The sequence below is a fragment of the Pocillopora verrucosa genome, chromosome 9, assembly GCF_036669915.1.
Source record: "Pocillopora verrucosa isolate sample1 chromosome 9, ASM3666991v2, whole genome shotgun sequence".
Lineage (NCBI taxonomy): Eukaryota > Metazoa > Cnidaria > Anthozoa > Scleractinia > Pocilloporidae > Pocillopora > Pocillopora verrucosa.
Genome location: NC_089320.1, coordinates 22,434,417 through 22,460,466, shown reverse-complemented (window position 1 = coordinate 22,460,466; position 26,050 = coordinate 22,434,417). Strand labels below are relative to the sequence as shown.

Genomic DNA, 26,050 nt, shown 5'->3' with positions numbered 1-26,050 from the left:
CCGAATAACCTTTGCTTTTCACCTCCGAGCCGCTCGCGCGGGATTTACGCCCGAAAATATTATAATCTTTGCAGGAATAAATGAATTGAAATCATATTTTTGTGCTATATTATCTCACTGTTTTAGTAAATACTAAAACAACTTTTGAGTGATTCCTTGCCATGACCGCTGAACCTTCTCGATAATTATGAATTTTCAAAAAGGAATTTCGGTCATTTAAACACAAGTTGAGGACAATAGCTGTTGTAAAATTATACTCACGTAGAGGACGATCCAGTTTATTCAGAAATGAAAACAAAATGGTTTAATTTAATCTGCTCAGGGTAGAAAAGAACTCATTAGTCAGTAGGTAAAAGTAAACACAATCACCGGGGTCAGTGTAAACAACAAAATTTACTGCATGAAATGAATGAATAAATTACAAAGATGATGGAGGTCTAACTCAAGCACAAGGCTGAGTCAGTGTTCGAGTTAACACTGCCCTTGAAGTGAATGTGTGCGTTCTCGCTAACACACAAGCGCATGTATCGTAAAGTTAGTACTCCGGATAAACCCAATATTATGCAAAAAAGATTTGATTATGGTCGCAACATTCTACATTGTACGGTAATTGGAATATTTCTAAACTAATCGTAATATCCGTGAGTGATGACAACAAAGAGTCTTTGTTCTTGGAAGAAATATGTCAGTTCTGTTTCGGCAGAATGAAATTAGCTAAGTAGCCTGTATATATGGTCTCTTAAAGTATAATGACTTGGTAAAATTTCTCAGGTGAGACCACATCTTTAACAGGTTTGCTTCAAAGTCTCCCAAATTTAAAATGCAAAAACCTAATTAAACAAACAAAAAAAGAGAAACCAGATAAAACGATTGAGTTTAGCCTATCTTATCCTAGTCGTGAGATGAATTTGGTTAATTATGTGGTTACGTCAGGAACGTTCTTCAATATGTTAATATTTCATCATTGGTTTCTAGGGAAACTAAAATCATTATTAAGCATTTCAATGGCTTCATTAAAACTTAACAAGCAAAGTAAAGCTGTTAAATCTACTAAAGAAATAAACATCTCATCGAAGAAGAAAAAACGTTGGCGTACGCACGTGCAACAATCGCTGTTAACATCAGCAGTCAAGATTTGATTCTTTGAAGCCCAAGAAAGTTCACAATTCAATTTTCATACACATAGTCAAGCAGGCAGGTGTTGAGAAAATTTTCACCAAGAGATTCTGTTGGGAAGTAATGTCAAATTCTCAGCTCTGTTCAGCAATGTTTGCCTGTTAGGAGAATTACCTCTTAGATAATGGAAATTCGATTATAGGGAGTTAACCCTTTAACTCCCAGATCAAATTTGTAATTCTCCTTATTATCGACCATACAATTTTTTTAATACTAGTTCAGAGAATTTAGTATTGGATCAACTAATTATCCCCAAATTGATATTTTTCCTTATTCTCCTCACTTATCTGGTTGATATTGTATTGATATTGTAAGGAGAAATTCTGTCTTGGTCACTCATGGGAGTTAAAGGGTTAATAAACCATTTGATAGGTTCATGTGTATTGTGACTTCAAAGGACTGCACGTGTATGCATCATTATACCTGAGTGAACGTAAATTTGTTGTTCAAGAAATATTTTCGCAAAAAAACTTACCTTTCGTTTATCTCTCAGTTTAACTGTTTCTTTTCACTTATTTTTCAATTTCTTGTGACCTTTTCCCCCAATTATTTCTGAAGGTAATGCAATGCCCGATCATCAAACCCAAATTCTTTTTCAATTTTTCTTCACCATCACTGTTGGGTATATGTACATCAGATTAGAGCTTTTCAAATGTTTATTCCAATAAACACTACTAACTTGTGTAGAAAAATGTTTGGAAACTAGTCAACAGTTTTTGGAAATCTCCGAAAGATAAAAATGTGTAACAAGTCTATTAGCACCATTAGAGCTGCTATAAATAGAGTTTTATGATACAACAATCTCATTTTTACCCAATATATTTTTTGGTGAACTATTAGGAACCTAAATTACGTTTTACAGAAGAAATAGATGGAAATAAAACATTTAGACTTTTTCCAAACATGCTATGTACGGCCGCTAGAAAAAATGCTACCATACTTTGAAACCTGAACTCAAATAGCTTGAGATGAGATTTATCTTCTGCATCGTTTAACTGGGTATACTGATAATTTTTAGGCCACAACCATTTACGTCAAAACTCAAGGGTAAATCTGAAGTAAGCTTGCTACAATATAAACTCCCCCGCTACCATTACGATTCGCCCATGATTTTAAGGCTTTCCACCCTTGTTATCAAGAGCGAGAGTTTCAAAAACAACCCATGGTTTCTTAGTGATGATTCACGTCATTGTTCTTGGCCTTTATATAATAAAACCCAGCGCTTAATGGACGATTCGTTAAGTGGATTTATTAACAGTTTTCAATCAAACAACCATTAGAAAACCAACTGGTAGCGCACCATCACTTTTAGCATAGAACTGTAAATCATGGGCACAATTCCGGTCTGGGTTATAGTTTTCGTATTCGCATCTTTTACACACGAGGGTGAGTATTAAGTTATGATAACTAAAGTTTAAAATTACGGATATCTCTCTTCAATAATATGCCTTATTTCACTGAAGTATCTCTCCAGTGTGATCATGGCGGCTTCTGAGCATTAAAAAATTAAAAATACGCCGTATATTTTTACCCTCCTAACTCTAAAAATCAGGTTCTAGTATCTTGCTGACACTAAAAAGAATGAGAGGTGTAATGTTTAGCTTTTAACTTGATTTCTAGATAAAGTCGATACAAGGAAAAAAACCATTATAGTAAAAAAAAGCGTTCGGTCATGGCACTAATATTTTTATATTTGAAACGGTTGGAAGTATAATTTGAACGTAAAAGTAAGATTGAGAAAAGGGGAAGACATGGAAGATATGTCTCAATGTAAGGACGTTCTTTTTTTTTTTATTTAGCACGTGGTCGAGGTTGTCCTACAGCCATGGGCTGTTATAAAGACTATGGAGTAGAGAGAGTTCTTCCAAATCTCATCATGAACCAACGTGGCACAGATGGCTTCTGGGCAAACTATACGAGATACCTTCCCAGGTAATTGCAACAACTTGAGTTAAGTAAGCTTCATTTCTCTCAGATGGTGAAGTACAAAGAAATTTTGAGCAGTAAAGCTATCTTCAGTTGGTAAAAATGATATGAATTATTTTAACGATTATTAAGCTGAGAATTTCTCGAGGTAGTCACATGTCACTTATGTTTCAAAGTGATAATACCTCTTTTATGTATCCTGGCAACAATGCAATACTTCCAGAGAGTGCCCCATTAAAGTTCACTTTGAAAGTGGGCTCCATTTGGGCGTGTACTTTAGGACACTGAAACAGGAAGTCGGGCATTTTTATTCACAGGCAAAATCTTGAATGCATTGGGAGAGTACAATATTTTTCAGTCAATTTAGTTAATCAGCGGTACTATGTCTCGGACAACTGTGCAAGTCCTGTAATAGTTGAAAAACATATATATTTTCGATTCCTCGTGGGAAGGAAGAATTTTAGAATTTTTTCTTCGTATGCCGCTTATGACAAGGTGGAAAGCATTTTTTAATTTTATGACAGAGCTCAAATGTTACCATATCTCGTTTTGTATTTTCCCCTTTGAGAGTGAGTAAGCCTCAATTCCTAATGAAGACTTCCTTTGTCCCACTCTCGTGACCAGTCGAAAAAGCATTAGTCTCTAAATGCACAGTTGTTGTTTATTTTGCTAAGTGATTGGGACCCTAGTTTCTTATACTCGTTCGTATGTTCGTTTTCTTTTTTTGTTTGGTTATACCTGTTGTTTTTATTTTCTATTTTTGTTATTAGTTTAATTTGTAGTTGTGCGACAAAAGCCAAAGAGATGGGCTACAAGTACATTGGAATTCAATATTATGGAGAATGTTGGGCAGGAGACTACTTTGCTAGTCCGCTTAAAGAGAAAAGAAGTTGTATAGACTTAAAATTCCGAACGTGTCAAAAGATGGGCCCTCACAGGATATGCAGTGGAAAGACTTGGACAAACTTCATTTATGAATTAAAAGAAGTAAGTGTGACTGAAAGAGAAGCCACGAACTTTCAATGTGGGAAATGGATTAATAAACAGTGTGATTGTTATTTTTAGTATAAGACGTACAGAATTCACACTTGTGAAGAAAAGGTGACACCCGAGAGCAAGTGATAGCACTGTTGTAGCTATTGAGTGTCGAAACTAACGCGGGTTTGCTTTGGTTTTACTTAGCTTTGCTCTGTGATTGGCCAAGAAGACTACCGCCATCTTCTTTACCAATCAGATTCAAAACTAAAAACAATCGCGACAAGATTATTTGCGTTTTCTCGCGCTTCAAATAGTTTGCTTGCTCTTACTTTGAGTACTTATTGGCTACTGATAGTCTAAACCTTAATTCTGATAGGTCACTGGCATTATGTTGGTTTTGGTTTTTTTCCACGCTCAATTTAAAACTGCTCAATTATGATATACACGTGATTAAACTATCAAACTAATTATTTACAGATGATTTAGTGTTAACAACTGAGTTGAAAACGTAAATTGGCCACCGTAAAGAGTTGAAAGGCTGACGTTTCGAGCGTTAGCCCTTCGTAAGAGCGTTAGCCCTTCGTCAATCGCTCTGACGAAGGGTAAACGCTCGAAACGTCAGCCTTTAAACTCTTCACGGTAGCCAATTTACGTTTTCAACTCAGTTGTTAACACTAAATTACCTGTTGTACTCTCCCAACGACGAAGCACCACAGTTTCTTAAGAAACTTACCCCGTTTGATTATTTAAAGAGTTGGATGTTTATCACGGGGAGTTGTTAATTAACAGGGATGTCCTTGTTTTGGTTTATGCTTTATTATTCAGTTTCTCCCTCCTTTAATTGACTTCTAACCAATATTGGTATTTGCTGCTTCATTTTTTTGTCATGGCTATGTCATCCAAGCCTACCACAGCAGAGCCAGTTCCGACTAAAGCAGTCACAGCTAAACCAACAACAGAGGCAACCACGAGCAAACCAGTTACAACTCAGCCAATAACAGCTGTATCAACAGCTAAGCCAACTAAAGCAAATACAACCATAAGTAAGGAATTATTTATTTCACCATGCACAGAAAAGCGATTTTCATTTTCTTCAACGAGCACACTCACTTCGTCCATACCAGTCATATGCAGCTATATACGAATGAATCCATGCTGGAATTTACGCATACGCGACGGAAAAGTTAGTAGCGAATTAGAAAATACCCTTGTCATTGCTAATCAATCTCAGATGGAATTTTCTGTCAATTTAAATACCTCTAGGTAATGTAACATTAAAATCACCATAAGATCCTCTTTGACAAAGAAGCCAAATTATCTACCTCATACAAATATACCAAACAACATATTTAGTCACGTTCTGAATTTCGGAAGAATTCAGACTCAAGGAATAGGTCAAATGTCCACCTTATATGTAAAAGCTATGAGGAAATCAAACCCTTTAGGGCATGTGCTCTATATTAACATGACTTTGTCTCCATATTTCAGATTGTAAAAAACCCTTGGACATTGCCTTTGTTGTCGACGCTTCTGGGAGCATCGGAAACAAATCTTTTCAGCTCGTTAAGTCATTCTTGAGAGAATTCACACACTATTTCAACGTTTCCACGAACGGTACTCATTTCGCTTGCCTCCACTACGATCATCATGTTTACATGGATTTCACCTTTAACGACACAATATACCACAACTCATCTGTCCTTGATATGAAACTTGACAGCATGCCGTACCCCTCAGGAGCCACCCGTTCTGACCAAGCTTTATGGGGTGCCTATTGGTTATACAGGCCAAATAATGGTGCTCGTGACTACCACGACATACCTCGGTGTGTTTTAGTGCTGACTGATGGCAAGACTTTCGGCGGCATGGATTACTTGAAGCCACCTGTTGCTGCTCTAAAGGTATTTTTAGAAGGAAGGGGGGAGGGCTGTCCGTAGGTGCATAAGGCCTCACCTCTGGTTTGAAGAGCGATGAGATTGGAAAGCATCCAGGTAAACTCGGAAATTCCAATTGACCAAGTTTGTTCCTCCCCCCTTATTTTGTTGAAGAATCTCTTCTATAGCCTTACGCTAAAGTGAGCCCCCCCTGAATTTACCGGTAAGGTCTAACAACCTAAAGGATCAGTTTATTTATTACTTTATTTGAAATATTTAGACAGCCTGGCCCAGATCAGCTTCAAAGGGGGCCTGTATAAAAAATAACAAGGCCAGACCGTAACACCAGGAGCTACACGCCCTACTCTTTGCGAGAAGTATCCTTGAAAGAAATCACTTTGTAACGGAGTGTAGCGTAGTTAATATGGATTTTTTTTCCTGCCTTATTAACGTTAACCTTAATGCTTTTTACCAGAAATCATCCTACGCAAAAATTGTTGCAGTCGGTATTGGTTGGGTAGCGGATTTGGCAGAACTTATAATTATGGCTGGGGAAGACCATTACGTATTTGTGGACAGATTTGAAAATCTCGCCGACCATATTCGAGAAGTGCTGGGCAAAGTGTGCGATTAGACAGGTATTATATTTATATCATGTTGGTTTTTGGCAATTTAAGTAACTGCCCCTATACAGTGGCGTGGTGTGTGGATTGACAAACTGAAAGTAGACGACTAGCACGAACACGTTGCGGGAAATTTTATTTTGCGCGCGTTGGCGATTTTTTGTGTTTTGTGGAAACGAATTATTATGAAATTTCTTATCAAGAACTAACTCTTGCGACTTTATGTTTATGAACAAAACACCAGCACATAAAACATGGTAATGTTTCAAAATTTCCTTTTTTCACAAGTTATTCTGAAGAGAGTAACGCGCGTTTTATTTTGCGGGATTTTCCTTTCTACGGGTTTCCGCGTTAGCGGATCGACGACAGGCCGCATATATTGAACCCCGCAAAATTTCCATCAAGACAAGACAAGCAAGGGTTTTAATCCATACAGAAACTCAAGGTGGCTGACTACTTTGATACGTTCATTCCAAAATTAAAACTGCTGTTATAAATCATTTCAAAATTTATAACAGTGTTAAAAATGAAATGAAAAATTTCTCCAAACTTTCCCCTAGTTGAATTTTAATCTTCTGATGTTGTTGTGGCTGTTGCTGTTTGTTCTCCTCCACTAATTTATCCTTATACGCATATACACATAGATGATTTTACAATGACCGCGCGGAGGTACAAATTTGAATTTTTTTCAACCCATAAAAAATTTTGTGTCTCCAAACAGCCATGTAATATTCTATTTATTATATAAACACCAATGAAATACTAGATCATGTCATTTTAATTTTTTTAAAAGTAGTACAAAAACCATAGCAACAGCGATCTTTTCACGTGTAAAGATAACAAAAGCTCACTAGGTATTTCATTGGTGTTTGTATAATATCAATAATGCATGATGTATTGCAAATTTGACAGTGCCTGTGAAGTAATTTTGTTTCTTAGTCTATAGTGTATTGTTAATAGATTATTGTGCTCTAAGTAATGTCATTTTTGTGATTAATATTAGCATTTAAAGTTTTGTAAATCTGTAATGTAAGTACTGTTTGTATCATTTTGTCAGTTGGGGCTTAGTGGTGCAAGCAACAACTACGTTTAAAATAATAAATAAAAAAATGCTGTTGAATTAATAAAACTTTAACAGATCAGCAACATATTAACAACCTCTTCTTATTATTTTGCAGACATTCTAAGATGGTTAATGGTACAGCAGTGTCTGAGTTAAGGGAAGACAAGACTTTTCAATGAAATTAGGGAGACAGGAATGGGAACATATATATATATATATATCAAATATAAAATGGGCATATTGACTATTTATCATAAAGAGAGATTCAAATATAGTTAAGCTGCAGTAACCATTCAAGCTTGTACCAATAACATGGTACACAAGAGGTTGTGATAATTTCTTTTTAAATACATTATTTATTGGCACAAAATGTGTACTAGTCAAATCTTTCACTGAATTTTACTTTCACCCACTAAAAAATTAATAATATTTTAATGTACACTGTAATAATAACAATATCATGTTTGAAATAGAGTATTTACCAAAATATCTAGGTCAGGCAAAATTGTATCAGTAGCTTTCACAACACATCCACAGTGTCTTTGACCTTTAAGTTTTAAAAATATGACACAATTTTCTTATTGACACAAAGTAAAAGTAACCAGCCCTGCTCCTCATACTACAACCTTATTTCACAATTTATTGGTCAAATCCTTTCACTTGAATATATCAGAAAAAAAAAAAAATTCATGAGCTAAATTCCACAACACCTACATGGATCACCCTTCAGTGTCAGAGACAAACCACACTAAAAAGTACCCAATAACCAAAAGCAGTCAAGATTCTACCTTTCAAATTCAAATCCAAACTGCATACAGTGCTGTTCCACTCTTCAACACAAATTGAGCTTGCTCAATACAAAATGATCCTCTCACTTTTCTGTTAACTTTTCACTTACACTTACATGTAAACCTTCTGAAATTAGATCCTTAACATAACAGCCTCTTGAACGTTGTTTCTGGTTAATTTATCCAAGTCAAAAAGTCAACTATTGTTTACAACTTTCCACAATACACTTCAAGCAAGTGAATACAAAAAAACTGAGTCAAAATCAAAGTTCATCGCCTGAATCTAAATTTATCTCCTTCATCTCTGCATCCCAAGTACTGTCATTTTGAGAATTATTGTGAAAGTTTGAATAATGCACTTGTGATTTCCTCTTAATCAACCTCTGCGAAAGAGCAAACAGCAAGCATGTGATAGCACTTGTTACAGCCAGACTTCTAAAAAGAATTCTTGGTCCATAACTACTGTACATGGCCCCTCCACCAAAGCCTGCAATAAGTTTTCCCAGACCAAAATGCGTTGCCATAACCAAACCCATCACTGTTGCACGCATCCCTTCAGGTGAAATAAGACCCCCATAGGAAGTTGTAGCTGCCCACATTGCTCCAAATGTCACACCATGTAAAGGTTCCACAGCCAATACATACCAGGCATTGTGAAGGAATGAGTACAACATGTATCTAATTGTATAACACACAAACGTTAGGTATAGGACACCATGATGGCCAATACATTTAATTAACTTCCCAGAAAAAAACATAACAGGAACTTCTGAGACACATGTCATGCAAAGAGTTAGTCCCATTAACAAATGGCTGCCATTCATGTCTTGAATAAACCAGAACAAAAAGGCACCAATTGTTGAAAAACATGCTCCCATGATGAGAATCCCCACCAAAAATGTCACAATGCGACAGTCAGAGAGAATAATGAACACATTCTGGAAAATCTTAGGCTTGGATTCACCCCCTAAGTATTCCAATGGCAACTTAAACACTGTTACAAAAGCTGCAATGCTAAACAACAGGAAACCACAGAATGCTATGAAAAACTGACTCTGATTTGAATTCTGGGAGGATTGATCAATTGTGAGCCCTGACAAAACTGCAATGCTACCCCATCCTACAGCACCCCACAGCCTTTGCTTGCCATAGTCACCGCCTCTGCCAATATCTGTCAAGAACTTAACAGTGGCTGCATCAGCCATGGAATTCGAGCCATCGAATAGCGACCATACAAAAGAAAGAACAGATATAAGAACAAACATATTGTAGTTGTCCCGACTAGCTGTAGTTTTGACGATATCTGTTGTATTTCCAACGAAATCATCTGTGCAGTTTTTATCCACCAAAGGTGATGAATAATTCTCTGGAATCATAGAATAATTTTTTTTAAGTACGGTCCTTTCTTTTCCAGTTATGTTAGAAAATGAGCTATTATTACAAAAGTTCTTCGCCGCGTTTAGTTCCTCGTTGGGTCGAAGAAACACCAAAGAAAATCGAAGAGCAGAAGAAACGATACACATAATTAACATTGCAACTCTATGTTTTCGATATTTATCCGCTAAAGCGCCAGCGATGGGTGCTCCAATGAAATTTGCCAGTGGTTGCAGTCCGATCACATAACCGGTCTGTTCAGCTGATAATCCCACGTGGCGTAAAAACACCGGAAAGAATGGTTGGATACAAGCTTTCGCACTAAATGCGAAAAAGTAGTAAAGCTTTAGCACCAAAAGATCTTTGTTTATCCGGAAAATTCGCGCTCGATTTCCATACTGTGTCTCCTCCTCTACTGCTTGAATTTTACCGTTAATAATTTGCCCTCCACCGGTAGCCATGTTGACATTTGTTCACACGATTTACTGCCAGGCGTTACAAGAGTTATTTTTGTGCTCAGGCCCTCGCGGGTATCGTAGCATTCGTTGTCAGGGAGCCTACGGCCTACAGCCAGTGCTACTTACGGCTAAAGCACTCCACGAAGTAAATAGCTCCTTTCAAGTTTTTAGTGTTGCAGACTTATTGAAGCTACGTAGGAAGACACAGAGTCAGTCATAAAAATTTCGTTCAAAGGGTGTCATTAGGTAAGAGTCAATGGTTTTCTGCTGCCTTAGGTTATTACAAGAAAGCACGTCGGGATATATTCATGTCAGTTTGCTGGTGGATTATTTGGATTTAATTTTTGGGTGAGGCAGGACTACATAATCCAAATTATATACTCCCAGTTCAAGTTAGTCTGGTCAGAGATTCCACGCATTAGCGTCAAAACTCTTCTGACATTTAGCCGTTTTCAGTGCAATGAAAAAAAATTGGATTCCGCCTTCTCAAAAACTGTGAAAACGTATTATAAACGTCTTCTTCTTTTCGGAAGTAGTTCTAATAACTCAAACGTGAAAGAAAGATTCTAATTTTAATCCGGCCCTGCATTTCAATCGAGCATCTTTGATATGTCTGCAAGGACTAGATTACGCCAGTATATATCAATGAGGCAAACAGACCCATACTGAAGGTTGATTGGGTTCAGAGAGGAGGGGCAGTTTGCTTGGAACAAATTTTAACTCGTGACATGTAATTTCCCGTGGACAACCATGGGACGCGGAAAAAGTTTGATTAGCTTGAGCTAGCCGCATAGAGATGAAATTTAGAAATGAAAGAACATCCTAAATCGTGACTCTAGTTATGTCCGTGGTCGCTTACAAGAATATACTTTTGAATACAAAATTTCATGAGAGTTCAAACAGGGCACAGTGAAGAGAGTCCAAATAAAGAAACTTGCATTTAAAGAATACACGATAGGCGCCCTCACATCTCGCTTAACCATCATTTTGAATCCCGCTATGCCGTCATAACGGTCTTTCCGAATGTGTTTATTGTTGTTGTGGTTTCAGACTGTTTTTGTTCTCAGGCACGAGTGCTCTTTACAAAGAATGAAATGAATCAAAGAGCTCAGGTCACTGAACAGGAATGGCAAACAAGAAAATTTAATTCTTTTGAAGAGAGAACCGGTTTTATTTGAAGTAGCAGTCTATCACAGCACTCTGCTATCACTGACTTCACGCATGATCAAGACTCTTCAACGTGACAAATTTACCTCTCGCTCAATTCGACTTCATAACATTTCCTTTCAAAGAGTACTAATCTTAACAGTCGAGTTAATCTGCATCATACATGATTTTTTTCGTCCAAGCTAAACTTGGATTTGTCAAATATCATAAGGATAAATAATTCAATATCCAGCGTTCCAGATAGTAACAGGTCCAACTGGTCGATGTTCCTAAAGACGCGCTAAAAGCTAATGAATGCAATGTTATTCTTACATATCTAATGCAGTGTTGGGCCTTTTTTTATATAAATAAATACTAAACTTATCTCAACAATTTACTCCGCTAAACATATGATATTAATCAACTGAATGCTAAGGTCAGGAGTTATTACAACCGCAGGCTCTGGCAATTTTTGACAACTTTTTTTCACGTTATTTATCTACAGTTTGCCCATTAGAAGGAGTGAGTGGTGTTGATAGTGAAACAGTCTCGAATGAAAACATCCATAAACTCACTCTTGTGACATTTGGAGCAAAAAAAACATCATGAAATATGTTCTATGTCGTTTCGCGTTGTTCTGTAGAATTATCAGCCAAGCTGAGTTACTTCTGTATCTCTTTTCATGGTCAGCCGTAACAAATTAGCTTTATAACATTTTTGAGCTCGTTACTAACACCACTGCTACACCCGCCATCATCTTCATCGCGACGTCGACGCCGACGGCGGTCATCACATTCGTCATCTTCATCACGACGACGACGTTTGCGGTCGTCGTCGTCGTCATCTTCATCGTCGTCACAGCACTTGCCTCCTGAACTGGGCTCGAACGTCAGAATAAGAACGCGGTCATTTTGCCCGGCAAGTATTCGAAGCCCAGGGATGTTGATTGAGTTAGCTTCGCCTATTCCTAGGCCGATAACTCTTGCATTGAAAGTCTGGGAGGAATTAAACAGATATCATTTTAGAACTTAGACAGGTTAGATTTGTTAATCTAGTATTTGTGAATCAAAAACGGAAATCTCATTAGGACCACCAACAATTGAGAGAGTAGTATGCAAATTTCCTGAAGCACTAGGAGACGCGTTCGTTCAATTTTCTCATTGTTTTGATTTTGCATTTGATAGGAGGTGTGCGGGTTTTTCCAGACCAATGTCATCACGCATTATTCTCGAGTTCGGTAGTCAGCTAAAAATTGCTCCTTATTATTAAGAGCAAATCGAGATATTGCAAACACTGACTGAAAGACTTGTAATGATTTTAATTTATCGTTCAACAGTGTTGAACGGCCGTGCAACAGTCAAAGCTTCGCGATTAACGACTGACAGCCACTATTACGCCATGAAAGGCAATCAGGAGTCCAATTCTAGACACTTTTTTCGCTTAGAATCCGGAATCCATAGCTGCGATCCTTTTTTATAGTCATCCTTGCTCTTATTCTCTCTCCATATCTCCTCCATTAGGAACGAGTTTTTTGTTATAAATAAAGATTGAAATTTAAAGTTTATGTGAACTTAGATTGGAACTGAATTGATACGAAATCAAATGAATTTTAAAGATTGAAAGGAATGGAATGGAATCCGGAATCCGAACAAGTGGAATATGGAATTCAGTACGATTTGCAATGTTACAACTGGGCTAGTAAACACTACAACATTACTAATCATTTCCTCTACTATACTCACATCTCTCAATTCTTGAGCGGGGAGAACAAGTGAATCAGTTCCATTAAAATTAACACCATCAGTTACAAAAACGACTACTTTTTGTGCTGTATCACGGTTTGCGGAGCTAAGTAAATCCTTAGCTTCTTCTATTACTGTATCTATCACTGTAGAACCAGCCGTAAATTGTAAGCCGTTAATCTGTGTCTTAATCCCAGATCGAGATGTTGTTACTTTATCACTGAAGCTTGATGCCAGACTGTTAATCCGGTCATCAAAGGCTAAGACGATGACCCGCGCACCAGATGTTTTGGAGATTTTGATGTTATCCACTAACGTCGACAGAAATGTCTGTAGTTGTGTGAATTGATTGTCGTCCATGCTGCCAGACACATCTGCTGCTATTATGATGTCTAACTTCTTACTGCATAAATTTGCTGGGAAAGGAAAGGAAAGGATGAATCAGTCATAGAGCATGGTTAACAGAGCTCAAAACATATAAAGTAAGCCCAGCCAAAACCCATATCTCTCCACGCACTAGCGGGTTTAAAAAGAGTCACTATTTTCTTGTTGTTAATCATTGCCGGTCCAAGAAGCAACATGCAGTAACCTTTACTCTAAAGAGTTCACCGCATATAGAGCAGTTTTCAACTGATCAAGTTTCAAAAAACCAAGACCAAATTAGTCACAACTACCACTTAGAGCAAAGGTTTCCGTCATCATGAAACCAGTGAGAACTTAACGTAAAAACAGATAGCCTGGTTGAGACGCGAGAAAACGGGAGTGACCAAGTCGGGATTGGCTATACTTTCCTTGGTTACAGTTTGATTGGTTGAGATTGTGGTGCAAGATCAAAGTAAAGCAAAACCAAAGCAATGCAGGATCATTTTCGATACTCAATTGAAAAATGCTGATCTATCTTTTCAGTTCAATCCGGTTTTAGTAGGTGGCCCGGGGAAAAAGGAATGTTTTGCCCCAGAACTGAAAATCATAAGTGGGTTATGTTATGATTGAAGCAAGACAAGGGAATTGTTGTCATAAATTGAGACACTTCAGCCTTTAAATTTGCTATTTTCATTTCATGAAAAAATGAAATGGTTGAAATTGAACACGGACCAGAGTTCATGTATTCGTGACAAGAAGCAAGTCTTGGCTGTCTTCTACCATAACAACGCCAGCTATATCTGTTTCACTGACGTCTTGGAAGAGTTGCTAGCACTAAACTCTGGTATGTTTATCTTAATAAGAGTTATGACATCAAAGACGGCACAAAAATGTGCCAGGCTTGAGAAACTTGGCCAATATAAGGCAGTTCAAGCACCAAGGAGAGTGAGTAGCATATTTTTCATTATAATTTTCTCCAAAGTTCAACCTACTTTCAGATGGCGATAGGCGACACATCCTTGAAAACTTCGAAAACCATTGACGCTGATTCAATGTTTCCAAGCGATATTTCGCTCATAGGAAGAAATTTTCACTGCTCATAAATTTTGCACGTAACCAGGACACGTTCACAATCAAATATTATTAATTACAACAATATGAGACCTTTTATGAAAAGAAAGCACGCTTGACCTGGTGACTTCACGATGCCTTTTTCAAAAGAATACTTTTGTGAAGAAAAACATTCAAATTGATTTTAAAGGTGAAACATATTACCTGTAGTGTTCAAAATAATACGTAGTTTTACCAATGTCTCGGAGTCTAGTAACAGAGCATGCGTAGTATCTAGCAGTTTGACACTCATCACAACAGCTCTAACGAAACAGAATTTTTTCATTCGAGAACTCTACACTCCCTTCCAAATTCAATAACTTTTTTTTACTGAATAGTCAAATCCACAATTATAATACTAGGAATGCTCAGTCCTTCCGTTTGCCACTGTGCAGAACGAACACCAGGAAGTTTTCAATTTACTTTCAAGGTCCAAACTTTTATAATTCGTTAAATTCTGACATAACTAGTTCTCCCTCTTCCGCTTCTTTTAAAAGAAAGCTTAAGGAATTTCTTCTCTCTAAGTATTAGCTTCTGTAAGGCAGTAATTCTTAACTAACTTACTTAATATGTGTGTGCGTGTGTGTGTGTGTGTACGTGTGCGCGGTCAAAGTTAATTACCATAAGTCCATATTGTAATTCTAATATAAGATTAGTTATTTTAAGTGAGAAAGCCTGACTTGTTATAAGCCTCGTGGTTTCTTTCAGGTTTTCTCGCCATTTATTTTCTGTCATCAATTTTCTTCATTTTTTTTTCCATGTGTAAATGTCGTATATGGCAAATAAATATTGTATTGTATAGAATGCATGACTTTTCATGACTGAGTTATTTCGTCTTCATACACTAAAAATGGATTGAAACATGAACTTATCGAACATACATCAAGTATATATACTGTCAATCCGCTGGTGATAAAAAAGGAAACTGTTTTGAAACAATTGTAGGATTTACTGCACCAGGACAGAACCGATCTAGCAGTTAAAAAAATTATTAATGCAACTTGGAAATTATTTTGATCCCAGAATGACCTTATTAGCCTTCCAAGTTGTTGTTTGTTGTCATATTGTGCGGAATTTGGGTAAGCTAAATTATTTTAGTTTCCACTGATAAAACATCAGATTATGTTCCCCTATCCTTCTATGAATAGCAACTTCCTTTATCAGTGATTGCACGTCATTCCATGCACTGTTAGACTTAATTTCCATCATATCTTTAAACTTACTAGTATTTAGTTGCATACCAAAGTGTACATCATCATTAATTACTTTTCCTTGTCACGTGAAGCTTTGACTGGGCTTCAGGATAGCATTTCTGACTAGTGACTGAGTAATAATCGTGGTTTACCGCGGCACTTCTGTTAAAAATAAGCTTAACTTCTATTTCCGGCGGTGGTTCCAAATCGAGCTACAACAGTCAAAGGGATTTCCACTCTCAGATATTGACAGGAAACACCCGTGTAGTTTTTTTTAATCAATAAGACGAAGCTATATGAGTTTAACGGAAGCGACGTCCCAGAAGTTTCCAAAACCACTAACAAAAGAAAAGTTAATTTCACCTCTCAATGAGTTTCTAATTGTATCCTCTTTCAACTTTTTAAACTTTTCAACCTGATCGAGGTAATGTTGCAAAAAAACCCCTCTAACATAATATCATAAATCGATTTAAAAACTTCAAAAACACACCAGAAACACACAGACATTTTCTTATTCAAAGAGTATTTATGGTATATATTTTCATTGGAAAGACACTTGATATTAGCACCCTTCATGGCTGAACAATACAAATACTAGAAGACTGTTTATTTCGTTGTTACTTTTGGGTTTATCATATCTTTCAAAGAAGGGATAAAGAAGTTTGCCAAGCTTTTGTCGTATTTACCAAAGAGGGAGGCATCAAATTTAAGTTGCTAGATTCACTTTCCCAAACTGGGCCGCGAAAGTCCATCGAAGTCCATTGGACAAAAATGACGATATCATAATAACCTTCATGAGTTGATCAATAAAAGACTGATTTCATTCTAGGATTAAATATTTGCCTTATTGCAGGAACTGAACCAATTCGTTATTAGTTCTAATTTTATCTACAACCTAAAAACTATGATAGAAATCGGCACCTGAAGGTGGTTAATGGCTCCAGGAGAAAAAACGTTTACATAACTTAAGAGCGAACAAAGTTCTTGTCACGAGTGCAATGATCATATCTCGTCCTGAATTTGCTGTATGCGTTTTCAATTTGCGCCTTTACAAAGACACTTGAAGCTGAAAAAGACTTTTTTCTAGTTATAATTAACTCATCTAAGAGGTCAATGATAAATCTGTTATTTTAATTGCCCCGCCGATGCTACAAAACAGTCTCTTTAGAAACCCAAATTCTCACCGCATATTTAGTTCACTCTCAGGGAGGTAATATCCTTGAATAGATACGACTTTGAAATTTAACTTTTTCGCCAAGCCCATTTCCAGGTAACTGGTACACGACAGCATCATACAAAACCAAAAAACTTGCGAGTGAGTTAACAGACTAAATGAACTCAGAAATAGGATAAAACTATAACTTTTATAAAAGCATGTACTCACCTCCTACTTCTCCGCTAACACACAAAACCACAAGGATCAGAGCAGCGCCAACAACTAAGAGGTTAAAAAACACAGAAAGGCGTTAAAATCATTCCTTAAAAACCTGCACTTTACGCCTTGTATATGTGAAGCTTGTTTATAAATCCAGCCAAGTTATTCTGCGATAAATAAAACCATCTTACTTTTCCTCGCCATGCTGAATTTTTGCCAAGACGGCAACTTTCGTCTAATATCTACAAGCTCTACTGAAGTAATAAATGGGTCACATTTTATTCTAGTCTACTTTTATATTGAACCGACCCGCAAGCACTCAAAATCTGTCATTTACTCTTTCTGTCCAATAACCGGCCAGTATTGCTGCCCTTGTCTTTTTATCTTCCTTTCCGCGAACGTACGCGTTTTAATAATAGATACAAGCGAATATTTCATGGGAATATCAATTTTTCTTAATGACCTAGTGTTGTCATGTTGCATAATTCTGTTTCCTGTGGATTTGAATGTTGTGGATTTCTTTCGCTCTTTTTTATTAAATTGTACTGGTGAAATTACTCAATATTAGCTAAATATTTGCAACTTAAGGAAAACGTCATCACCTTCCAAGATAGTGGCTCTTTCAAACAACTTTGAAGAGGACATCGTGATGTTATCAAATTTTTTTCGTGGGAAAAATTATGTTAAATGATGACCATTCCTCTGGTAATTAAAGATATCAAAAATATATCTACTGTTTAAATAATGCAATTTCTAGTTCTCTGTGTTATTATGCTGTTGGAACTCCATTCAAAGAAAAGAAAGGGTTTTTTTTAACTTTGGGTACAGAAGTACAGTTATATTGATTGTCCAAAACGCATGAGAGCAGAGCTCTCACGTTCTGTAGGTTTACCGGCGTTGGAACCCACGCCAGATGTTGTTACACGGAGCAAAATGCAAGGTTTGTAGAACAAGAGCCGAAATGTGGGTTATTCATATCGGAGTTAAGTGTCCGCCCAACTAGCCTAAGAGGGTTGTTCATGCTGGTAAACCGATAGAATGAGCATTCTTCTGCTTTTGAAACTTTTAGTTTTCTATGATCTCACCACTTTAAAAAACGAGACACATTTTGACCAATAACTGCATGGAGTTGCTCAATTATTTCGTGATTTAAGACGGACTTTCCGAGAGGTTGTCCGAATTCAATTACTGCTGCTCAAATTATAAATAACAACGATATAAATAATTGCCTTTATTCTTTTCAAATCATAACAATTACCAATTGTTTAAGCCAACGTAACGATCGTCTTTACTTATTCAATTTTCTCAGGTGTATTAAGACAATTATCGGCTAATCAGAAATACAAAAAGACCCCCCTGGATGATGCGTTCAACATATTGCTAACCAGGAGAGTTTTATCACTCTGGTCTTCAAGGTGCCTTACTCTTTCATGGCCTGTAAAGTTGGAAAAGTGATCTCTGAATATTTAATTTTATTTTATGGTAGACACGAAGAGGTTCTTCATCAGACTTAATAACCGCTTAGGTGGAACACTTCAGTAACAATAGAAGTTATGTCTCATTCACTAATTAGCGTCAAGATCGGTGAGGGTGAACCGTTTAAGAAGTAAACTGAAAATTTGTTCTAACTCAGTTAAAGGTTGAAAACAACTGATCAGTGGATCCTTTGCAGGAATGCTGTTTACATATGCATTTCTCTGGTCAAAGGCTGGTTATTTATTTTCTAACGGCATGTATAACTTTTAGTTCAAGGCAGACGTTTTCGTAAAACAATCATTCATTTTCAATGCAAGGTAGACATAACATTGCTCCTATTGTTCAGCTCTCATACTTTACGGTTGGTGCAGCGAAGTACAACACTCCATGGAAGACTATTCTTTGGAACACTTATTCACAATAATCACTTTTTCTCGACATTCGTTTGTTTAGACACTAGACACTCACGGCTCTGGTATTTCAGGTCGGTCCCTTTACGTAACACTACATATACTCAGCAATATCTTGGATGGTTTGTCCGGTAGATGCTAAGGAAATTAAACGCTTTGCCGCACTATTCATCCGCTGGCTTTCTCAAGCTGAGTCAGCGAACACCCACGTCGATTACATAAAAGCAGCTACGAAAAATATTGAAGAGTTTGTATTTGAGAGTGCCATAGGAAATTAACGGCCTTGGATAACTTGTTTTTTTCGAAATGCCTCTGCCTTTTATTACCGTCTATCCGTTTTTTACTTAACAGTTTTGTGGTGAACTTTCAGCCAATTTTCTTGGTTTTCAACTCACTCCGAAATTCCTAACCCATAAAAGCGTGTAATCAATCATGATTTCCAAACAAACTTTGATATTCTCGACGTGATCACTTTTACGCAACATAATCTTCACCTGCTCGTCGGGTCTTGAGCTTTGAATGCCGTTTATCAATTCATTTCCTTTCCTGAAGAAACGCCCATGTGAAGAAACTGTTGAATATCTAGCACCACTGTTTATTAAAAAAATGATTCAAGGTGCCAGCTACCGTTAGGAAACGCGCATAGTTTTATGCCTCGCCCTGTTTCGAAATGATCCTGTTTCGATATCAAACATCAACAACATATTTGAAGAAAGAGGCCTACATCTACCGTAGGCATCCGAATATTTTCGCAAATTATGAAGCAACCTCGTCCCTTGATCAGCTTGAAAAAAAACTGATCATTTGACCAACGACATTGATCTATCTTTGTCGTGCTTGTCCACACGAAAATACAGAGGAATCAGTTGTTTAGGGCCAATATAATTAATGATTGCCTCTTAACGGCACACATATGATCATAAATTAAATTGTCGATTGTTTGATAGTTGATTGAGTTTACAGAGTAAAGTTTGACATGATCTAAGCACGTCAAAACTTCGTTAGTGGACTGCAATTTCTTCAATTCCATGTGACGAAAAAAAAGCACGCGCATGTTGAACAGCAATAGATTTGAAATTAAGAAGATTTTACCAATGAGTGATTTCGTTACAGTATAAAACTGAATTCTGCGATGCGTGATCGTTAATCAATGCTTTTTTCCAAGGCAAGGAAAATGACGTTGGCACGAAATGCTAAAAATGGCGTTCCCTTCCGCTCTGCCCTCCGAATACTTTTTAAAGAGATTTTGGTAGGTCTGAATGAATGTGAACGTGTTGGGAAATCATAAACCATGACTTTCTTTTCTTTCCGTCACGAGATATCTTAATGTCGTTAATTTCCCTTTGGAATTTTTTAAGTCAATGATTGCGATCCTTAGAGTAAAGCTTTAAAACAGCATGTTACCTATTTTATGGTCAAAACCGCACTCCAGATATTCTGGTCCCTAATTGGTCCTAATTAGCTCATTGGTTTGAACGACGGTCTCGATGAGGTCAACTGAGTGCATCAAAAGTCCAAAACGAACCCTTTCCTCCCCCCCTCTTTTACTCCTGTGATACCTTACTCTTCTATGAAAGAGCTTGAGCAATGCAGTGACAATGCAATAAAGCAATGTTTTCCGCAATTTATGGAAAAAGTTTTCGTTGATCATGCGTTTCTAATGACATTTAGCTGTGGTGGTTTTTTCTCGTTGGGCAGTCACTCTAGAAAAAGACCATTTCATTGACAAAATACAAGTAGAAAAAACAGTATACGATACAGCTCTAGATATATTTGAACTGTTAACCATAAGAACTCAGTACGCCTTTATAAATTTCCGTGACTGAACAACTACTTCGTGAAATCAGCAGTTCCTGTTTTCACCGGATCATTTGCAAGTTAAATTTCCTGGTTAGAGAAGGTCGAAGCCTCAAACCTCAGCCACCTTTGACGATCAAATGGTCTTTATCGATACATTAGTCGGGGGCTTCAACCTCTCAGTTGAGTATAAAAGATGGTCAGCGAAAAGCTTCTTCAGAAATTGCTGAACAAAGCTGACTTATTAGCCCTAGGTTTATTAACTGATATCAACTGCGGGAATGTTGACAATTTACAAAAACAACTAAGACGTATTTACGATTCAACTCTTGATCGGCGGCCTTTGAGCGGTAAAGTTTTTTGAAGAAAAATATTAGAATTAAAAAAAAAACTGACGTAAAGTGGTTGCAAATGATTCAAAAACGGAAGTCTGAAAAGGAGGGAAATATGTCTGAGAATTTTGGGTATTTGCGGTTGTGGTGAGATTGAATCTCTTGCGACTTGTCGGTTCCTCTCAATTCTGGCCAAGTCATTTGGTTACTGTCCTTCCCTATTCATGTTTTATTTTGAATTTTCTGAAATTCCTACATTTACTTTTTAACGATGGAAAGTGATGTGCATTCTTTGTAGAACAAAAACAAAGCCATTTTATCAAACTCAATGATACAACAACGGTATTTGATGTCGTAGGAATGCATGACAGGGACAAGTAGTTTGACGTATATAGACAGAAGAAGCGTATTGAATATGTAGTTAATGTGTCTTCACGCCAGTGAAATTGATTCCTATCTCAATAAATGATTAGAAGAGTATTTAAGCTAAATTAACAAAACTTAACACAACTAGCTTCATTACAGCCAAGCTCCAGTTCTTTTTCAAACTTATACTATTCCGTGACTTTCCGTTACCTTTTCCTATGACTCAGTCGGTGTCCATGACCTACGACCTAAAGATTGTTTCCAGAAAAAAAGTTACAACTAAAAACCTTTCAATCAAAGTTATAAGTCTCAAAAAGAACATATCAATTGTCTTCGTGGTCCATCACTTTTCAGGCAATTAACTCCACTCCCAATTTTTTGGTGTGCAGGCAATAAAAAATTTTAAAAAAAGTGTCTTTACTTCTTTTACATTGAAACACGTTAAATATATCATGTATATAAAATTTCATACATTAAATATCAACAAATAATTTCTTGGCTGCCAATGATCACGTTTTATACATTGTCAGTATCAACTTGACCAGTTTGTAATTCTTGACAACAACATGATGAAGAAGATGAATTGTCGTCTGTTTGCTGTGAGTCTTCTTCGAGTTGTCTGTAGGAGGGGAACTGGGTAACAGTAGAGCTAGGATGACTGGGTGTGGGTTTAAGGTTGTAAACAATGACGCCCAATATTACCAATGCTAAAGATCCAAGGTACAGTGCTGAGAACTGAAACAAAGACAATATGATGAGAATTCTGTCATAAAATGTTTTCTAAAGAACTGCTATCAGCCATCCTTGACTTGTTTACATAATTATCTCATCTCCTTAAAATATCCATACTTTATCTAGTAGACATGAGATGAGAATAAACAGTCCACAACAGGGGTTAACCTTATATTATGCCCTTGGATTTCCCCAGAGCAATTTACAAGATAATGATCAAGAAGTAAGAAGAAAGTCTGTCTGAAATCCATCTTGCTATTTTCACAGCTATGTCATTACCCAACAGTTAAGTATGAAGTGAGGGTGAAGCATGTAGTGAGTCTGGAGCATGGGAAACAATATGCTTTTGCTTCCTCTTCCCCCTTTGTCTATGCATTCAAGTTTGTCAAATCCCCTACAGCCCTTTCCTGGCTTGTGCTCTGGAATTATTCATAAACAATGTGGAAGGTCAGTCAAGTGATTATTAAGAGGTAAGAGACTCACCTTGTAATGGAACAGAAATAATCCACAGAGTAAGCTGTAAAAGTCTGCTGTCAGTAGGGACAAGTTTACAACTGTGGCACTGCTGAACTTTATAGCAATAGGTACCAGGTTATACAGCAGAAACAAACAAAGTCCAAACCCAATGAAGTATAAAACTGAAAAGGAATTCAGGGCTTGATTAATTCACTAATAGCATTCAAATGCTAAGTAATCTACAATAAAATAATTATATATTATAACAAAAAGGAAATATTTTAGAGCAATCAGTGTTTCATAACATTTCATCTTTTTAACCAATTTAATATAATCATTACAAAAGACAAGTAGTTAAAAAAAGCTCAATAAACCAACCAATTTTATAATCCCATTCAATGGCTGACAGTTGATTTCTTTCAAGAATCATCCTGATGAGAGAAAAATATATTAAGAAGAAATGTTACAATAAGCTGACCATATAAATAAATGCAAGTTTGGCAGAACAAAAACAATGGAGAGATTCCTTTTGAGGCCTTTGCCACCACAAAATGAGGTTGGCCCCTTTATAATCCAGAACTAGTAACAAACATGTTCAAAAAAATAATGTAATAATAATAATAATAATTAATTCATGGCATAAAACTCACATCTGAATTGCTGAGATAAAACTCCCAAAGAGTCCAATCATGCCAAGAAATTCAACTCTACTAAAGTTCTTTACTACAAACTCCTCTGCAACATTCGAAATTCCATACATGATGGCTCCACACAACACCAGAACATCTCCTATGGCTTGATTTTTACCTGTAAAGGAGCAATATCATAAGGAAAATTATCAATTAAAGAAAATCAGCCTCTGTAATCATTTACATTTAGGCAGTTGATACAACTTGGAATCTAAATAATATTGATTAGAGACATCAATATACAGTGTGTAATACAACATGACATCAAGAATTTTAGATCATTGGTTAACAGATTTGCTGAAATTTTTACTGCAAATCAAATGAAAATGTGTAAAAAGGAATTAAACTGAACCAAATGAATAATTTTGCCTTCTGCAAGAGAAGGAAAAACAAACCTTTGGAGAAAAATTTAAGGAAGGATGGAGAAGAAGAATTAAAAAGAATTTAAAGAAATGGACAGCACTATAATCAGCATTGCAATTCAATAAATTACCAGCAAATTAGCGAGACACACACACCCAAACCTATTAAAAAAGCCTGCCCACAAATTCTTCTTTAGATCTTTTTTTTTTCACACTTATTTACCCTAAAGATTGGAGAGCTTATTCTCCCAAATGATGACTTTCTCTAGTTGCCTATTTCTGACACTTTGGTGTTTCTTCAAGACAATATCTTTTTCGATAAGTGTCTACTTAATAATTTTTTTCTCACCTGTCTGATTAAAAGTATCAATTACTAAAAGTGCAAAGTGAAGAGAATTCATTTGATGTACACTCGTAGAATTGAAAGTATAATTTGACTGTATTTAGGCTGATAAACATAAATTTACAAATTTTTTTATTTCTGAGTTTAATACTCACCTGGACCATAATAGCGAGAACCAAAGTAATCTGCTATAACAAGACAAGCGATGCCAGTTAAACAGATGAGTACACCAGAGTAATGGACAAACTGATAGCGTACTTTTAAGAATATCCAAGATAGAACTAAAACTGATACTAATGAGAAACAGTCCAAGACCTGTCAAAAATAGAAAGAGTCAATTGATCTACTTGAAAAAATGTCCTCATATGAATAAGCTGATTAAGCCATTGTTTATTACAAAGGAAGGAAATACAATGATATAGTGTTTAGCATGTTGTACTCCAGAGGAAGTTAGATCCAAGTTTGAGTTCTGACAGAGGTGTCATGTTCCTGGGAAAGACAATGAAATCTTGATGAACCTCATTCTAGCCTGGGTTATAGGTGGATGTTGGTTAACTGTGAAATGGAGGGAGCAACTAGTAATGGACCAGCATAATCAAGTGAGGTGGGAGGAATAGCAAAACCCATAAAAAAATTAATGCTGAGAAAATGCTATACCAGTGTAGGCCCTTTAGCACTTGATAGAGCTTTGCCCTTGACACAGAAGAGCAGGCACTTTGAAGTAAGATAAACTTGGTGTTTAGCAATAATATTAGCATCAATTTATCCCTGTAGAAGTATATGCCTTATTGGTGTATTCAACAATGATGCCTGAGTTAACAAGTTAGTTTCCTAGAAACTATCAAAACAATAATGTCCCTACACTTACTAATATTTATGTTTGTAATATTAAGTTTAATTTTCTTATTTTTGATGGTGACTCACCTGAATGCTGGTTAAATTTGTGTACTGATAAGCTTTAACAACCAAATAATTTGCCTCAACATCACAGAGTGAAATTAAAAAATATTTCCATCCTGTTTCAGTAAGTCTCTTTTTAAATTCCATAGGATGACAGGCCAGTGTGGTTGTGTGTATAAGTCCTAATAATAAATAGTTCAAGAAACTTTGTGTTGTTGGAATCTCAATGCCATAATCAGATGCCAAGAGCTGACTAAATACACCAGTACCACAAACGAGCCATGACAACAATTGACCAAGGGCAAGAATTCCAAGGAACCTCCTAAAGTGAAGCATACAATAGTCAAAATTCAAGAAGCATAAGTCCCTTGTGACTAGTAGGGTCCAGTTGTTAGTGTTCACTTTTTTACTCACACATCTGTTCTAAGAAGTCATATTGTATGCATGGTGTGGTGGCAATTTTCAATGACAGCTAACAGATCAAAACTGATCAACCATGACCAACTTATACTACTTAGGTCTTACAGCCAATGAGATCACAGCAAAACTGCCAATCAGTTTACATAAAGCAGACTTATAATATACCACTGATAGACAATTTTTGACTTAATTCTGATGATAGCTTTTAACCCGTTGGTTAAACTTCGGTGACCACAACAGTTCTTCTCATAACTACTCTCCCTCAGACAAAATGGCTAAAATTAAAACAATCTTAAGAGAGAGATGTCTTTCAAGATAGACTAAAACAACTTAAAAAGACAGAGTCGCTGAACAGGTCTCTCTCTGGCTCGATTTGCATATAATAGCGTTATTACAGAAAAATTATCGCTGAATTTTTTCACAAAATCAAGGGAATAATTCAAACATCATAAGTGTCACTTACCGCGTAAAAATGCGCTCAAAAAGTGGACGGATGTAACTGCGTTCCACTTGTTCGTCCGCCATCTTGTCAAATTATATTTATGGGCATAATGACCATATTTGGAATAACTGTCTGC

General features: G+C 36.5%; 3 protein-coding genes across 3 annotated transcripts; all 3 read right to left on the bottom strand.

Annotated features, from left to right (window-relative positions):
* Positions 1 to 8,053: 8,053 nt before the first annotated feature.
* LOC131783818 (major facilitator superfamily domain-containing protein 6-like) lies at positions 8,054 to 10,270 on the bottom strand. Its single transcript, XM_059100593.2, has one exon. It carries the CDS (start codon positions 10,261 to 10,263, stop codon positions 8,692 to 8,694), a length of 1,572 nt encoding a protein of 523 aa, XP_058956576.2. The 5' UTR covers positions 10,264 to 10,270; the 3' UTR covers positions 8,054 to 8,691.
* A 1,132-nt stretch (positions 10,271 to 11,402) lies between these two features.
* LOC131783847 (thrombospondin-related anonymous protein-like) lies at positions 11,403 to 17,470 on the bottom strand. Its single transcript, XM_059100625.2, has 4 exons — positions 17,381 to 17,470; positions 17,199 to 17,252; positions 13,149 to 13,564; positions 11,403 to 12,401 (listed from the first exon to the last, which is right to left on the bottom strand). The coding sequence occupies exons 1-4, from the start codon at positions 17,391 to 17,393 to the stop codon at positions 12,093 to 12,095; spliced, it is 792 nt and encodes a 263-aa protein (XP_058956608.2). The 5' UTR covers positions 17,394 to 17,470; the 3' UTR covers positions 11,403 to 12,092.
* A 4,143-nt stretch (positions 17,471 to 21,613) lies between these two features.
* Positions 21,614 to 26,018, bottom strand: LOC131783836 (solute carrier family 35 member F1-like). Its single transcript, XM_059100611.2, has 7 exons — positions 25,936 to 26,018; positions 25,077 to 25,374; positions 24,308 to 24,467; positions 23,409 to 23,565; positions 23,137 to 23,189; positions 22,786 to 22,940; positions 21,614 to 22,305 (listed from the first exon to the last, which is right to left on the bottom strand). The coding sequence occupies exons 1-7, from the start codon at positions 25,995 to 25,997 to the stop codon at positions 22,087 to 22,089; spliced, it is 1,104 nt and encodes a 367-aa protein (XP_058956594.2). The 5' UTR covers positions 25,998 to 26,018; the 3' UTR covers positions 21,614 to 22,086.
* Between the last annotated feature and the right edge of the window lie 32 nt (positions 26,019 to 26,050).

What these genes read in the sequence shown, in the direction of transcription:
- LOC131783847 (XM_059100625.2), bottom strand. An exon ending in TGTTAGCGGAGAAGTAGGAG is followed by an intron (nt 13,565 to 17,198) that starts GTGAGTACATGC and finishes TTCCTTTCCCAG; the next exon opens with CAAATTTATGCAGTAAGAAG. An exon ending in CCGCTCAAGAATTGAGAGAT is followed by an intron (nt 12,402 to 13,148) that starts GTGAGTATAGTA and finishes AATTCCTCCCAG; the next exon opens with ACTTTCAATGCAAGAGTTAT.
- LOC131783818 (XM_059100593.2), bottom strand. Translation starts at nt 10,263, where the DNA reads ATGGCTACCGGTGGAGGGCAAATTATTAACGGTAAAATTCAAGCAGTA.
- LOC131783836 (XM_059100611.2), bottom strand. Translation starts at nt 25,997, where the DNA reads ATGGCGGACGAACAAGTGGAACGCAGTTACATCCGTCCACTTTTTGAG. An exon ending in TTTGAGCGCATTTTTACGCG is followed by an intron (nt 25,375 to 25,935) that starts GTAAGTGACACT and finishes GCTTCACTTTAG; the next exon opens with GAGGTTCCTTGGAATTCTTG. An exon ending in TTTATCTCAGCAATTCAGAT is followed by an intron (nt 23,190 to 23,408) that starts GTGAGTTTTATG and finishes TTCTCTCATCAG; the next exon opens with GATGATTCTTGAAAGAAATC.